Raw genomic sequence first — 16,001 nt, 5'->3', positions numbered from 1 at the left:
TCACAGTTAAAACCATCTGGACACCAGCATAACATTGTGGATAAAGTGTTGGGCTTAGAACATGGAAGCCATGGATTCAAATCCTGACTGGCCATGAAAAGCATGCCCTCCCCTCCAGGCTAAGCTACCAGACAGGGATGTTACAAGGACAGAATGAGGGTTCTGAAAGAGAAGGAGACAGACACAGCTCCCAAGAAGAGGGTCAAAGCACTCACCTGGCGTAGACAACTTTGGCAAGACAGTCTCTCCTAGTCCCGCATTCTGTCTTGGGACAGACCTTCTTGAATACCTGCTGTTGTTTCCCGGCTCTTATCGTCCGGATCCTGAGTGTTTCCGACAGCTCTTCTACAGGCACCTTTAACAATCTGGAAGCTGTCATTGCAAAACCTGGTTTGGAAAGTTTTTGTTTTTTAAACTGCTGTCTCTTTAGTCAGTTTAGGTGCCTGCCTAACATTGCCCCCGTTAAACCACAAGCTGTAGCCATGGTTTGTTCTTGGCTTACCGCTCATGGTTTTAAGACAACCCACGAGTTTGGGTTTGCACACAACACTACGCCAAACCAAGATTTTCTCTCTCACTAACTGCACGCTCACTAGTTCTCACTAAAATACAGTCTGGAAGTTTAGGAACAAGGAAGTGTGCAATTCTTGTAATACTGCCCTGGGAACTTTGGTTGAAGGATGGTCTAAACATATAATAAATAATAAAACCAAATTGGTTGGGGAGGGGAGAGGAGGGATTTTGGTCGCTCACCTCTGCTGCAGCCTTCAAGCTCACAAGGCTGCGACTCATCCTCAGGCTCAGAAAACTGGATGTTTCCCAAGTGGAGAAGCCCTGCTAATATCTGCAGACAGAGACAAGATACTTCAGGATGGGGGAACGCTTCAGGAACACAGGGATGCTTCAGATTGGCTAGGAGCCAGCATTCTAAACATCCCTGGAGGAACCAGACAGGAAGTCACCAATATTTCCTTCCCAAGGCTTTAAGCGGACTGGAGACATTTAGGAAGTTTTTTTATTTTTAAATTTACCCAGACTATGAGCAGTGTGCGTTCAAAGAAACAAAGTTTCTAACATCAGGGCAGCACACCTGTCCAACACCTGCAGGTGGACGTTATTAAAACATTTCTACCTGCCCTAGCAGCCTACTGGGAGGAAGGGCACGATATAAATTTAATAAATAAATAAAATAAGCCAGCTTGTGATCCAGTGGATTTGCAAGGCATCCCGCAACATTTGTAATCCATAATATATACATTTAAAACAATGAATAAAAACACAAACACAATAATCAAACAGCAGAAATAGATCAGAAGCATAAAAACTAATAGGAATGTTCCCAATTATTCTTTCTACAATCTGCAATGGAGGACCTTCTCTGGGAGTTCCCACACAGTTCAAAGACGATTATTGCTTCAAAGATCATGGGTGGGGTGGAAAAGTGGTGTATAAAAACGTGGCAAATGATCTACATAGTCGTCATGGTTCAGGTTTGGTTCTTTGCCGTCTTAGCTTTCTTTGCCGTCTTAGAACTCTGGGCTTCTCCTGAGCCTGTCAATGCTTTCTACTTAGGCAGGGTGGTGCTGTTTGGCTACAAAAGGATCCACATTTGTAAAAGGAGCCTGCTATCAGTACACAGCATGGGAGGGGAACCTTTCCTTTTTTGCTTAGGGTCACATTCCCTAAGGTACAACCTGTTGGGGGTCACAGGCTGGTGGGAGGCAGGGCCAGATCAGTGGACAAGGTCACCCCTTTTCTCCCTCTGTCATCCACTTCTCCTCCCCCACTTTCCTTCTGGAGGGTACAGGTCACTCTTGTTAGAGATCTTACCTGATCACTTGCAGGCAGCTTCCTCCTTCCATAGCTCTGTCCCTACTCCGCTCCCCCCTCCACCCACATGAAAACAGGCCACATAAGATAAGCTACAGAAGAGCAAAGCAAACCACTCCTAGATGAGAGTTCTATCCTCTTTGTGCCACTGACAAAAAGGCATCCATCACAACCACGCATGTTCATGGTCCTCCAGTTTTGAATCTTGTATTAAAGAGAACCCAAGTGTTATCGATCCACGTTTCAACCAACCTTGAAAACGTTATGCTGAGTGGAGCAATCGATGCCCAGATGAGACATTGCCTCTCGTGTCACCTCAAAGGAGTCCTCTGGGGGAAAGAAAGAGACGCTTGAGTTAAGCCTAGGAGATTTTCTACCGCTCTCAGAATAGCCACCCCTATTGGGAAGAAAAGGTGGTTCAGACACAATGCCTAACCACGGTTTCCAAGGCCTAACCAAGCCACATACCAGCGCTGGGTGGGGCCAGAGGCAAAATGCAAACTTTACCTTTGTGAGGTAGACTAGTTTCTGCACACACTCACCCACCTCTCTCTCTCCTCTGTCCACACAAGCGAGAGGCATGATCAGAGCTCAGATTCCAGCCAGGCAAAAACACGCCAGGAGGGTGTGGCTGGGGAGGGTGTGTGGCCTGGACAGAGTCCCAAGGACCAGACAGAGAGGACTCAAGGGCTGCATGTAGCCCCTACACCTGAGGTTCCCCATCCTTGCAGTATGGAAATAGTGCTAATTCTTTAAATACCTCCAGAGGAAGAGAGCTGACTTTTATATAAACTTATTCTTAAACTCCGCCACCCCTTCCCTAAAGCAGCTCAGGGCCCCTTTTCAACATCTGGTTCCAAAGCAACACCTTCTAGAGTCTTTTCAGGATTTGGCAGCCAGAGGAAGTTCGCCCCTTTGGGGAGATCCCATTCCAGCTGCTCTTCTTGACTGGCACCTTTTGCAATCTGGAAAGCAAGAGAAAACAATTTAGCCTATTCTCCTTAAAGCAAAAAACACTATCCCAACCTACAAACACTACACACACACCCTTTTAGATTAAATGGAAAAGCAATGGCACACTATATTTTGCTGAAACTATGGTTTGTGGCAACCATGGTTAAGAGCTCAAACCATGGCTTCTAAAGCATACAAACAAACCTTTGGTTGTATTCAACTAATCTGTACTCGGAGCAAACCTATTGAAATTAATGGCCCTGAGTCAGTCGTGGCCATTAATTTCAATGGGTCTACTCTGGATAAAAGTTAGCTGGATACAACCCCATGGATTTAGAGCAATATATCAATATTTGCTAATTTGCATATCCCCCCAAGCCATAAGTAGCACAAACCATGGCTAACGGTCTACTTTAAACCATGATTTCCAATTCCAATGACCAATCACAAAGTATGGTTTGTCAGTTGAGACCCAGTACAAAATCACAGTTAAAGCTTCTTTAGTTATGTCTGAACTGAGCTGATGTGAAGTTTGTTTTTTTAAAACAGCAAAAATCTGAGTATTGCTTGAAGGCACATGAGGATACCACCTTGCTGAAACTAAGCAAGTCTGGATCTGGTCAATGCCTGGATGGGAGATCACTTGGAAACCATATGTATGCTACCTTAGGTTCCGTGACAGAAGAAAGGCAGGATAGGCATGTAAGAAACATACAGCCCAGTAACACCACTATTTGTCAATTGTCTGTTACGTTTCACTGAAAAGCTGTTGTGCGGACCTTGCTGTTAACTTATTTTTTCTTCTAAAAATAACGTTACTGTAACAGCACACACCTCCATTGAATGCCACCAAAATTCCTCTTTGCTGGATATTTACTATGCAATCCCTACATGAGGAAAAGTCATGCTTTCGTAATAATCAGAATGAAAACACACAGCTGTCCCTAACCTGATAGAAAATATGGAAGTTCCTTTCATGCGGGGCTTGATAGGCAACTCTTGTTTTCTCCAGCAGGAATGTCTGAATAGAGGCACTAGTTAGATGCTGAGATCTGGAGGAAATGTAAAGAAAGGATTTTTCATTATATTCATAAATATTGATATCCAGACTGTCTAGAATAGCTAACTTTGGTCAAGTTGAAATGGGTCAACCAGAGAGAATTCTGGGAGCCTGTGGTTCCCTGGGACACCCTACTGGGGGAGATCCGCGGCTCAGTGTCAGACAGACAATTTGCAACCTTGCAAGAAGATGCAACTGAACCTTAGCTGTTATCCCTTATCGGCTTCCTGAGATCAAAAGTCAGGAAGAGGGGGTGTTGTAGATCAGGACCCCTGGGTGAGGCTGTCTAGCCCCCTTATCTTCAAAGGCTTCAAAGGAGTGCATCATGGCAGGGACGGAATATGGCTATTTGCCTCCCCCCCTCCCTGTTGACCGGTAAACTCCATAAAACATGAAGGATATTCCTTCAGTTGTTGTTCCCTGTTTCCATCTACTTGACTCGCCTGAAGCTTTACAGAAAGGAAAAAGCCGTTTGTGGACCAGGCTGCTCAAGCTCTTGGTTATTTTCTTTTGTCTGTATTGAACCTCTCACCTTTGTTATGCCAATTATCTCGTGTAGCTACTGATTACTGTTGATTAATGTGGGTTAATACCCTTGGAACTCACATAGGTCTCTGAGATCCCCTCTCTCAGAGGAAGAAACCAGGAAGAGGAATGGTGGCAGTACTACCGGGATATTAATCCTGAAGGAGGGAGGATTTGCCTGGGAAGCAGACACCCAAAGACGTTGGGACTGTTCTCGAAGCAAAGAACCCCCCTTGGGGCGCTGAGGGGGACAATTCTTTGAGACAGTCGTCTGTCAATACCGCCAATTAAAAGTTCGTAAGATGGCAGCCTTCCCCAACTGGGTGCCCTCCAGAGATTGCTGGACTCCACCTTGCAGCTTCCATGACTATTGTGAATTGGAGTCCAACTCACTGGTGGGAAAGGGTGGGTTAGACTAGGGCAGGGGTGGGGAACCTGCAGCCCTCCAAATGTTGCTGAATAGTGCTGTGTGCACTCGTGCAGTTTTGTTTCAGCTGCATTGGGAGGGGGAAATCTTCCCTGTTAGGTTTTTCCTTTACTTTGGAACTCCCCTACCCCCAATGATGGTACTGTTTTGGCGACATAACAACCGGCACTCACAACTGAACTTGGGAAATGGAGGATAGCCCAAGGATACACACCAAGTTCCGCACATGTTCGCACAGCAACAATATCTTTGCATAGACTTAGGTGCCCTCTAAATCCAGTGCTGACAAATGGATGTTGTCAGCTTCAGCATAATATAGTTGTGGATGTGTGGGGGAGATTTAAATGAATACCTGTTTAACTGAAGCTGGATGTATTTTCCAAAACGGCTGCTGTTGCTGTTCCGCAGAGTACAGGCATTTCCTGTATGGGAAATAAGACAAGACAGAAATGAATTATCAAGGAAGAAAAACAACCACCACAAATCAATGCAATTCTCCCCCTTAGGAAGGTAATGCAGTAGATAGGCAAACTCACCGTTTATCATCCATCTGGAGAGAATGGAGAGAATACTATAACACAAACCTGGGGAACGTCCGCCTGGGGACCAGATTAGGCCCGGCAAGAGTCCTGATTTGGCCTGCAAAGCTGTTTTCTCAAACCACACCCACCTGCCCCACAACTGATATCATATATGACATCAGGTGTGGGACAGGTAAAGGCATGGCTTCAAATGAACAACGAGGAGCCTTGAAGTGCACACTTGATTGTTCCTTGACAAGCCAGCTTCTATTTGGCACCTTTCAAATTTGACTCCAAATGCAGGCAGCTCTAAAGCTATGGTTTGCCACTTGTCCACAGAACCCAAACCATGGCTGACTCAATCCACGGCTTCGATGTAGTTTGATCCGAGCTACTACATGAGCTGGACTACGTTTATTTAAAAGCAATTTTTACCAAAAGCTTCCATCACTGGATTGGAGTCCAGTACTCTCTTCTCTATCCTTTCCACTGTCACACTGCCTTTTGGGACGGTAGATGATGTGGCGACTGTGGCGTAAAATTTCATCAGGCAACGAGATGTCCACGTCTGAAAAGAGAGACACAACTATGAGCTGTTGGCTGCTTTTGCCAGATGTACTGAATCAGAAAGGTGTTCACGGGGCGGAAAAGAGAGAGACCTGCTTCAACAAGATCACCAATGCAAAGTTTGCTTTGTGGACCTTTCACATGTGCACAGGACTTGCAGCTGGACGTGTGAACAGGTGCCAACAGGCCACAGCCAATGCACCATGGCAAGTCTTGGGATTGTACACTCCACCTTTCCCTCTCCTTCCCATTTATCATGTTGTTAAAGATAATTAGAACCTGCTCATCATACAGACCCCAGGACAGGGTACAGAAAAAAGTAACCGCCAACCAAATCATAATCAAACCCAACACATGCTAAAATACACCAAACAAATAAAGCGGCTAAAAAGCAAGCCAAACAATAATCACCTTACAACACCTTAAAACGCCTGAGCAGGTAAGTAAGTTCTTAGCCTGGTGCTGAAAGGTCATCAATGGCAGCACCGGCCATACCTGTGAGAGGAGGGCATTCCAGAGATGGAACATCACCACAGAGAAAGAGCGGGGAGACTGAAAGCTTCCACTTTTGGTTTTGAATAAACCATGGTTTCCCTGGTTCACAAACCATTGTAGGAAGCACAATTTGACTCTGCTTTGTTAATTACCCTTGGTTAGAGGAAGGGTAGGGAACCTTAGGCCCAGGGGTTAAAATCATCCCTCACAGCCTCTCCGGCTGGCCCTCTGGAATCTCCCCTAGGCCACACCCCTTCTCCTCAGGCCACACCCCCTACTGGCCCTCCTTGAGCATTTTTGCCTGGCCTGAGTGTGTCCTTCAACTCTTCCTTGCCTGGATGGAGGATAGAGATACACATCATTTATATTGTTTTTAATTATGAAATATCTCAAAGTGATTTCACAGGAAACAATCTATCAAAGGAATGGAATAAACCAACAGAGAGGGGTGTGCGAGTCTGTGTAGAAACTAGCTTGCTGTACAAAGACAGCATTTACATTCACTACTCCTTCCAAGATTTGCCTCTGGCCCCACCCACCACTGGCATGTGGCCCCCCAGAAATGTGCCCAGCAGGGAATGTAGTCCTTGGTTTGAAAAAGGTTCCTCACCCCTGATTAGAACAAGCCACGGTTTCCTGAGTCCGGACTCAACAGAAAACTGCAGCCTATTATCAGAGCCAAAGGTGAACGCTCAAAAACAGGCATGTACAAAGCTCCCTACATGTAGCAAACTAATACACCAGGGAAAAGGCTACATTACACCGTTATCTCAAATTTGCTACCTTTCCACATGCAAAGAACTTTGAAGAGATCTGAAAGAAAGCATTGTGCTTTGAGGTGATGCAAAACAAAAAAAGATCTGTATGCCGTTCACAAAATGCGAGTCACCATCCAGTGCTGCGGCCTTCATCCAGGCAGGAGCACACAGGCAGCCAAACCCAGAAAGGTGTTTTAAGGAAGTCCTTCCCTTACCTTTCCAGCACCGCTTTCACCGCTGACAATGATGGACTGGTTTACTGGTGGGATCTGGCTTTGGAGGTTTCTATACGCTTCCTCTGCCACCACGAAAACGTGAGGTTTTAGTTCCTAAAGAGGGAGAGCACAAGAGTGTTTTTGGAAAAGAAACATGGGTCAGGGAGGGGGGAGACAGAGATAGAGATCTGGCCCTCCCACCTCATTATACCTTCCTTTCCACAAGTGCAGCCTTTGAGGCTGCTTTTCATTTCTTTTCTTCTAAGCCCAACAACTAATCAAGATATTTTTTCATGCACCTCTCTGAAAAGGTCTAATTGGACATTTGCACGATCAGGAGGGGATGACTTGCTGTCTCTCTCTCTCCCTGGCTCACCTGAAGGCGGGGGGCAGTGTGGTATTCTCTCATCAGCTCCAGCGAGTAGAGAGATGGGATCGGTTGAAAGGGGTTGACGGCCACCAGGCTGCTTCCAGCGTTGGTATAAAATATGTCCACAGCATATCTCGCTTGGAGGCACTTCAGGACTGAGGAAAGTAGGACGCTGAGTCAACGTTTGGCAAGAAACAAACCCCTTCCCACTTCAAATGCCCTTATTTAATACAGGGCAGGAGTGGGGAGCCTGTGGCCCTCCTAATGACGGACTACAACTCCTAGCAGGCTCAGTCACCTTGGGCAACGGTTGGGGCTGATGGGACTTGTAGTCCAGCACGATCTGGAGGGCCCCAGGTTCACAACCCCTGGTAGGACAGGCAGGTGGTGGACCAGGGCCTTTTTAGCACAGCCCCAATCCCAAGAGCCGAGAGGTAGAGGGTTTAGGTGGGTTCTTGAAATGAAAAGCAATATATAAATTATTTTAACGATCATTAATAAGGGTAAGAATCACATTAGGAAGGCTGAGTTCACTCGTATATAGGATACTAATAAAGGATGTGACCAAGGAACAGAAACCAGGTCAGGAGGAGCTGGAGAGGAAGAGTAAGTCCACAGTGTCTGGAAGGCCAGACGATACCAAGGGCCACATGAAAACAGATTGAGGGCCGCAGGTTCGTCACCCCACCCTTTTGGTGACATGTAAACGCACAGCGAGTTCTTTCGAAGACCCTACCAGTTGTGGTGGTTACAGGATTCACTTTGGTAAGATCGTCAAGGCGATGGAGGTGCTGTTCGTCACTCAAGAAGGATTTAACATCCTCCCCAAAGCAATTCTCGCCATCGTGGCCGATGGCCAGATGGCTCTTCATTCCATTTGCCTGGAGGTAGAGAGATGAGATACCACTAAGTGACCAAAATACTAGGATGCTGCTTTTACCATTTAGGAAGCTGCTGCGGAATAAGTTCCCAGCAGGTATGGCTAGGAAAGATTCTTGTCTGAAACCCAGGGGAGCCCCTGCCAGTTGGATGGTCCCAGGTTCACCCTCGGCACCTCCAGGCACAGCTGACAAGACAGCCCCCATTTGAAAACCTTGAAGGCCAACTGCCAGTCAGTGTAGACAGTACTGAGCTAAATGACTCAGTATAAGGCCACTTCCCGGGTTTCTAACACACAGCAAGCTCGCTGGCATTACCAGAGGACATTCCATATTGCCCCTTGAGTTCTTCCTGACATTACCTGCTCAGGTATTTCCCTCCTCATTTTCAGGGACTTCGAAGCCAGTGCGGGCAAATGCATTCAAGGTTGACCAGCTGGATGGAATGTCAATGGTGGCAGCCTCTCGTTGCAGAAAATCTCGGGGAGGATAAACTGGGAGTTCTGAACAGAATGAAGACATGTATTAAATTTCCAGTAGCTTTCGCAACCTGCGTGACGTTATCTGCAGGGGCAGGGACCCTCGACTTGAGGGGCCAAATACAAGCCTCTCCCTCTGGCCTTTGGCGCTCTCCCGGCACCCCACGACAGAGAAAAGCGTGCGAGTGTGGCCAGAAGCTCTGCCCTCTTCTGCCTCTAGCCACGCCTACCACTGGCATGTGGCCCCCTGCCTGTCCCTCCCCCCAGAGATTTACTGATCTGGCACCACAAGGATGGGGAATGTTTTTTAGCCTGGGGACATTCCTTCTGGGCATCCTTCCTGGGGGTGTATGCCAGTGATGGGCGGGGACAGGGGCAAAAGCGGGCAGAGGAACAAATGGGAATTTTACCACTGCATAGGCTAGTTTTTATACACACTCGCACACCCCTCTCTGTCCTCCATACAGGCAAGCAAGGAGGGGGCAAAGCAGGGCTGGGCAGCGGTTGCGGCCTCAGGAGCGGCCGAAGAGGGCCACATCTGGCCCCTGAGTCTAAGGTTCCCCATCCCCAGAAAAATATTGAGCTGGACGGTCCAAGAGTTGACTCAACAAAAGGCAGCTTCCTATATTCCAGTGCTCTAACCAGCAGTGGCGTCTGGGTTTAGCGATGAGAGCTGTGGCCCAGGCAGTGTCCCAAGGGCCGGATAGTGAGGCCTGGAGGGGCGCATTTGATCCCCGGGCTTGGGGTTCCCCATCTCTTTGCTAAACTTCAGGGAAGAAAAATAAAATCTCGCCCGAAGACGCATCCCCAATTGAAAACAGAGTTAAGAGAAATATTTGTTGGCAACACGTACAATATTCCGGCACCGTTTTGGATTAAGGGTTGTTTTGTTGTTGTTATGTGCCTTCCAAGTCGATTACGACTTAGGGTGACCCTATGAATCTGTCGTGAACCACTGTGTTCAGATCTTGTAAGGATTTTCTCTGTCCACCAGTGTGATTTTTTCAGGCTGTTATAAACAGATTTTTTTTGGGGGGGTGGGGAGAGAGGGGAGGAGGAAGAAGGCCTGTGGGGAAAATAACAACAGAACATTTCTGCACGGGCGTGGCCAGTGGAAAGTTACATGCAAGGAAAAACAACAACCAGCCACCCAAACACGCTTGCAGATTGCCAGTTTCATCCAGTTGCAACTGGCAGCCAGAAGATTCAAGCTAGGGCTTTGTTGCTTTTAAACTTTCCCCTATGGTCATTCTTGTTATTAGATATATTTTTCCTCCCATCAAAAATAATTATACTCTGCAAAAACATAAGTTGTAGCCACATATTATTCACCTATTACTACTAGAAGTGGAATTTACAACAAAATGTTGCGTCGTAAAATGCTCCAGGCTTCCAGCCAGCCATTGCCTTTTCTTGGTTATGCCGTCCCCACTTTCCCCCTCCCCATGTTTTCTGTTTTCCTTCCCTAGCAGACACTCAGCGTTTGGCGGCCAACCATCCCTCTCTTTAGAGCAGATACGTGGAATCTTCAGATGTTGCGAAACTACAACTCCCATCAGCCCCAGCAAGCATGGGACGATGGGGTTGTCGGTCAGCAATAGCTAGAGGGCCAAAGGCTCCCCACACCTGCTTTAGTTTTTGTTTTTCTGAACTCCTGCAAACATTAGGCGATATCCAACATTAGCCACACTCAGACTGGACCCACTGAAATCAACAGAATTTTAAGTAACTTATTGCCCTCCCAAGCTGGCTTATACCTTCTACTTTTGTGTAAGTGGTGCTGTTTTTGCTACGTAAGGATCAATCAACACTCACAGGATAGTTGATTAGCCATCCAAAGTCCTCTCGCCAGCTCACCAGAAGCAACAGCCTTCTGGCAACTAGGACACAAGCCACCGCACAGATCCCTATTCCAGAGGGCTTGTTTCCACTTCAGGAGCCCCTTCTGTGCAGTGGGAGAGACCCACACTCATCTTACTTCTCTATACCTGCCCTCCCCCTATACAAATGAGGAAAGACCTTTGCCCTCCCACAAGCCCTCTGGGCATTCCAAAGGATGCTGGAGAGGGGTGGCAATCACAACTGCTGGCTGGCTAGTAAGCCAAACCAACATTGGTGGATCACTATCATTCCGTCCAGTTCTGATGTTCAGGTGGTAAGTGTCGTTCCTTATGGAGTAAGTACTGCTCCCCATCCACACACCAGAGGGAAGTATCAGCAGGTTTGGGGGGGGAAGCATCAAGGTTTGCAGAACTACCCCTCCCTAAAGGGGGGGACATAAGGAGAGTAGACCTCAAAACAGCCTAATGATGACTGAGCATGCTCAGTAGGCATGGAATGTAGAATGTCTGAAGTCAGTAATTTAAAAAAAACCCTCAGCAACAATAAAGCAATTCTTTGCTTAACTCTGAAGATCCATTGTTGGCTTCTTTGCGGATTACAGTTACCCTTTAACTAACCTGACATGTTTATAAAAGATTGTTAGCATGGATTTATTTCCCCTCGCACAAACACACACCTTTAACTGGTTGCCAAAATCAGTGGGTTCCTAATCCTTACTGTTCTGATTGCAAGTAGAGGAACAATGTGTAATATTTCATTCAGATTTAAGACCATAATAATCATTGGCTAAGACCAAAAATCTATCTAGTACAGTGGTTCTCAACCTCTTTTGCTCCATTCCCCCCTTTCACCATTGTTCAGAATATAATTCCCCCCTTCCCAAAATAGTCTCTCATAGAATGTTGACGTTTTGCGAATGACGGTGGTGTTTCTCGTGAGAGAAAAATTTCTTAGTTTATATTATAACAGAATTTCTTGGAGCACTTTCTGGTCTTTAAATAATAATTTAATTTTGCAAATGAAAATAATGCTGCATGTTCAAGAATCAATTTTAATATGTGACATTCAATAAACTTTATTGAATGTCGCAGATTAAATTAAAAACAAACTACAATTTTATAGATTGTACATAATCTACAGGGCATCACACTTTGTTGAATAGTGGTCCCAATTCCCCCCCGGAACCCTAAAATTCCCCCCCAGGGGGGAATTCCCCCCTTGTTGAGAACCCATGATCTAGTAGTCTGTCTCCAACAGTGGACAGCTGAGATGCTCACAAACAGGGCATGATGGGAGTTAGCCATTCTTGACTGGTTGTCCACCCATTCCTGATTGGTTGTCCCTAGCACGTGGTTTTTTGTTGTTATGTGCCTTCAAGTCAATTACGACTTATGGCGACCCTATGAATCAGTGACCTCCAAGAGCATCTGTCATGAACCACCCTATTCAGATCTTGTAAGTTCAGGTCTGTGGCTTCCTTTATGGAATCAACCCATCTCTTGTTTGGTCTTCCTCTTTTTCTACTCCCTTCTGTTTTTCCCAGCATTATTGTCTTTTCTAATGAATCATGTCTTCTCATTATGTGTCCAAAGTACGATAACCTCAGTTTCGTCATTTAAGCTTCTAGTGATAGTTCCGGTTTACTTAGAGGTATTGCATTTTTAACATTTGGGGCAGGCAGAGGATGCGATTGCTCTGCAATGGCAGGACGAGGAATGATTTCCCACTTCTGTGTGACAACCAAGAAACCAGTGAACATTGAAGAATTGCTCAGAATAAGCTTAGAATATTGTAAGATTTTCAATCAGGGTTCAGCCACTGGCAGACCTTGGGGTCAAATTCAGTCCAAAGATGTCAGCCGACAGGACGAACATCAGAGCAAAGAACAGCTGTTGCAATGGGACTACCCAACTGGCCCTTGGGCAGGTGGGAGGCTGGCCCCTGCCTCCCCCTTCTTACAACTGTCCCTTTCCCCATCACATAATTGCTGACCAGGAACATAAAGCAATTCAAAGCAGCACAGCTCCTTGTCACCATCCCATTATTCTCGTTATAAGTATTTAAGCATGTCTTCACACTCCTAAGGGCTAGAAACTTGGCTTTTACTTAAAACGAAAATCTGGAGCCCAAACAATGGCACTTGCATGTGTGGGATAGTCTTGCTAAGTGGTAGAGACATGCTTCCCATGCAGAAGTCCCAGGTTCAATCCTCGGTACCACCATGTAGGGCTGGGAAAGACCCCTGTCTGAAATTCCCAGTCGATGTAAACAATACTGTGCTATGGACCATTGTGTGACTCAGTACAAGACAGCTTCCTAAAATGTGATCCCTGGTTTGGAAAATGGAAATGTACTGCCTTCAAGTCAATTCCAACTTATGGCAACCCTATGAATAGGATTTTAATGGTAACTGGTATTCAGAGGTGGCTTACCATTGCCTTCCTCCGAGGCTGAGAGGCAGTGACTGGCCCAAGGTCGCCCAGTGAGCTTTGTGGCTGTGTGGGGATTCGAACCCTGGTCTCCCAGTTCGCAGTCCAACACCATAACCACTACAGCACACTGGCTCTCGATCCCTGGTTTACAGGTGTGTAAATTTCATTTCTTTTTAAAAACTGGATACTGCTTTTCTGCATTCTGTACTCAATATTTTCCTCAAGATTTATCTTTTTTTTTTAAATCTTCTTTTCAGACAATGACTGTCCTTGGAAGCAGCTCACATCAATAAAGTGAGGGGGGGTGCCATCAGGTTTACAAAATGAAAAGACCAGAAGCAATAAAGGAAAGGTAGCGTGGCTGGTAAAGGTAGAGGAGAAGAAGAGATCAGTCAAAGCCCAAACAAAATGGCTAGCTATGAATGGGCGTATTTATCCAGTTTGGGCAGAGATGAGGAACCTGTGGCCTTCAGATGTTGCTGGACTACAGCTCCCATCATCCTTGGCCATTGGGCATGCTCTCTTGGGCTGATGGCAGTTAGAGTCCAATAATATCTGGAGGACCACAGGTAGGAAATTATTTGCCTGTGTTTATCAGCTTTCCCCAACCTGATGCCCTCCAGATGTTGCAAGACTCCAGTTCCCCTCAGCCCCAGCAAGCATGGCCAATGGTCAGGGATGATGGGAGTTGCAGCCCTCCAACATCTGGAGGGTCACAGCTTCCACACCCCTGATCTGTGGCTGTTAGCTAAGATAGCACAATGTGAGCCTCCAGGTTGAAGGGCAGTATACCTGTGAATGCTGGGGCTGCTGCCTTCATGCTCTACTTGTGGGTTTCCAGAGACACCTGACTGGCCCCACTGCAGCAGAAGTCCTAAACTTTGATCTGATCTGGCAAGGACATTTTACTTAAAAAATATAAATGCATGGGATGCGACACATTGCTAGAATGACAGAAACTGCAGTATTTGGATCTGCCTTACGCAGTGCACCCTTCATGTGTGTGTCAACAAAGCCAAGTCCAAAGGCCCTTAAAAGTTCACCCAGTTATTGGCCAAACTTCCCTACACTTCCCCTCCCCTCTGCCCCAGCTTCACCTGCAAGAAGTATCTACCCAAAAGTAGGGCATGTTTTGAAACTTGCAGTTAAGCCTGTAGGTAACAGTTCAGATAACAAACAATCTGACCCACCAAAGCTGAACAGCGGGTTTGATCCTTTCTTCAGATCCACTGACACTGACCCACCGACCCCAAGCCTCCACAGTAGGATGGTACAAAATGGATGTTTTGTTTCATAATAATCTTTCACAACAACCCTGTGAAGTAGATAACACTGAGAGATAAGCAATTGGTCCAAGGTCACTGAGTGAGCTTTAAGCAGAGGCTGGATAGCTATCTGTCAGGGATGCTGTGGCTCCATCCAGCACTACAGATCCAGCATTGAGCCAGGGTTGGACTAGATGACCTTTAAGGTACATTTTAACTACGATTCCATGGCTGAGCGGGGATTTGAACCTGGCTGTCCCTAATCCTAGTTCAACACTCTAACCATGAGGGACTAAAGCAGGTGTGAGGAACCTTTAGTCCTTCAGGTGTTTTGCTAAACTACAACTCCCATCACCCCTGGCCATTGGCCATGCTTGCTGTTCAGCAATATCTGGAGGGCCAAATGCTTCCCACCCTGGCTGAAATTTATGCCTGATCTTTATAGATTCAAGGACACCAAACCATGAAAACAAACAAAAATCCTCCAAATCCAGAACTTCTTAATATTCTAGTAGTGCAATCCTATGCATATTTACTCAGAAGCAAGCCCCACTATATTCAGTGGGCTTACTCCCAGACAAACATGTCTAAATTACAGACTAGTATTGATGAAAATGGAAATAGCCTGCCTTCAAGTCGATCCCAACTTATGGCAACCCTATGAATAGGGTTTTCATGGTAAGCGGTATTCAGAGGGGGTTTCCCCTTGCCTGCCTCTGAGGCCAGTCCTCCCCAGCTAGCTAGGGCCTGCTCAGTTTGCCACAGTTGCACAAGCCAGCCCCTTCCTTGTCCGCAACTGCCAGCTGGGGGGCAACTGGGCTCCTTGGGACTCTGCAACTTGCCCACGGCTGCACAGGTGGCAGGGCACATCACCCCTGAGGTACTCGCTGTGGGGGTGATCTTTAGCTGGCCCTTGATGCCCAAGAGACAGGATGCCCAGGAGATTTGAACTCACAGGCTCTGGACTCCCAGCCAGGCTCTCCTCCCCACTGTGTAGCAGCTAAAATTGATGATTGTGGAATTGTCCTTTAAAACAGGTGTGGGGAACCCGTGGCCCTCCAGATGTTGCTGAACGACAACTCCCATCATCCCCGGCCATTGGCCATTCTTGGTGGGGCTGATGGGAGTTGTTGTTCAGCAACATCTGGAGGGCCACAGGTTCCCCCACCCCAGCTTTAAAAGCTGATTAAAAGAAATCTGAAAAGGTACCCATGCAAAGTTGAATAGGAGGGCACCAGCTGGCGTGGAAGAGGATTCAAACCAGGGATACTTAAAATTAATAGCATTTTAATTATTATAGAAGGGTCTACTCCACCCTTAAAGCAAGTGCCTGTGGGTGGCTTACCACAGCCAGGTCAAAGCAGACCAAAAAACAGTTAAAAT

At 46.6% G+C, this 16,001-nt stretch overlaps 1 protein-coding gene across 7 annotated transcripts in view; it reads right to left on the bottom strand.

Annotated features, from left to right (window-relative positions):
• MYO19 (myosin XIX) overlaps positions 1–16,001 on the bottom strand; it is a 35,503-nt gene that overhangs the window by 17,024 nt on the left and 2,478 nt on the right. For 5 of the 7 annotated variants that reach the window (XM_061604804.1, XM_061604807.1, XM_061604803.1 and 2 more), the window contains exons 2-12: positions 8,963–9,103; positions 8,459–8,603; positions 7,729–7,877; positions 7,353–7,466; positions 5,753–5,885; positions 5,149–5,218; positions 3,734–3,836; positions 2,699–2,795; positions 2,083–2,159; positions 754–844; positions 216–387 (exon numbers count right to left, since the gene is read on the bottom strand). In XM_061604804.1, coding sequence (XP_061460788.1) covers positions 216–387; positions 754–844; positions 2,083–2,159; positions 2,699–2,795; positions 3,734–3,836; positions 5,149–5,218; positions 5,753–5,885; positions 7,353–7,466; positions 7,729–7,877; positions 8,459–8,603; positions 8,963–9,022 — 1,211 coding nt within the window. In that variant the 5' untranslated portion in view covers positions 9,023–9,103. Of the gene's footprint in view, positions 1–215; positions 388–753; positions 845–2,082; positions 2,160–2,698; positions 2,796–3,733; positions 3,837–5,148; positions 5,219–5,752; positions 5,886–7,352; positions 7,467–7,728; positions 7,878–8,458; positions 8,604–8,962; positions 9,104–9,932; positions 10,022–14,543; positions 14,609–16,001 lie in introns of those variants that run through there. The other 2 variants (XM_061604808.1, XM_061604806.1) reach the window with 2 other exon arrangements.

This window comes from Rhineura floridana, chromosome 21 (assembly GCF_030035675.1).
Source record: "Rhineura floridana isolate rRhiFlo1 chromosome 21, rRhiFlo1.hap2, whole genome shotgun sequence".
Lineage (NCBI taxonomy): Eukaryota > Metazoa > Chordata > Lepidosauria > Squamata > Rhineuridae > Rhineura > Rhineura floridana.
This window is presented reverse-complemented; position numbering and strand designations above follow the sequence as displayed.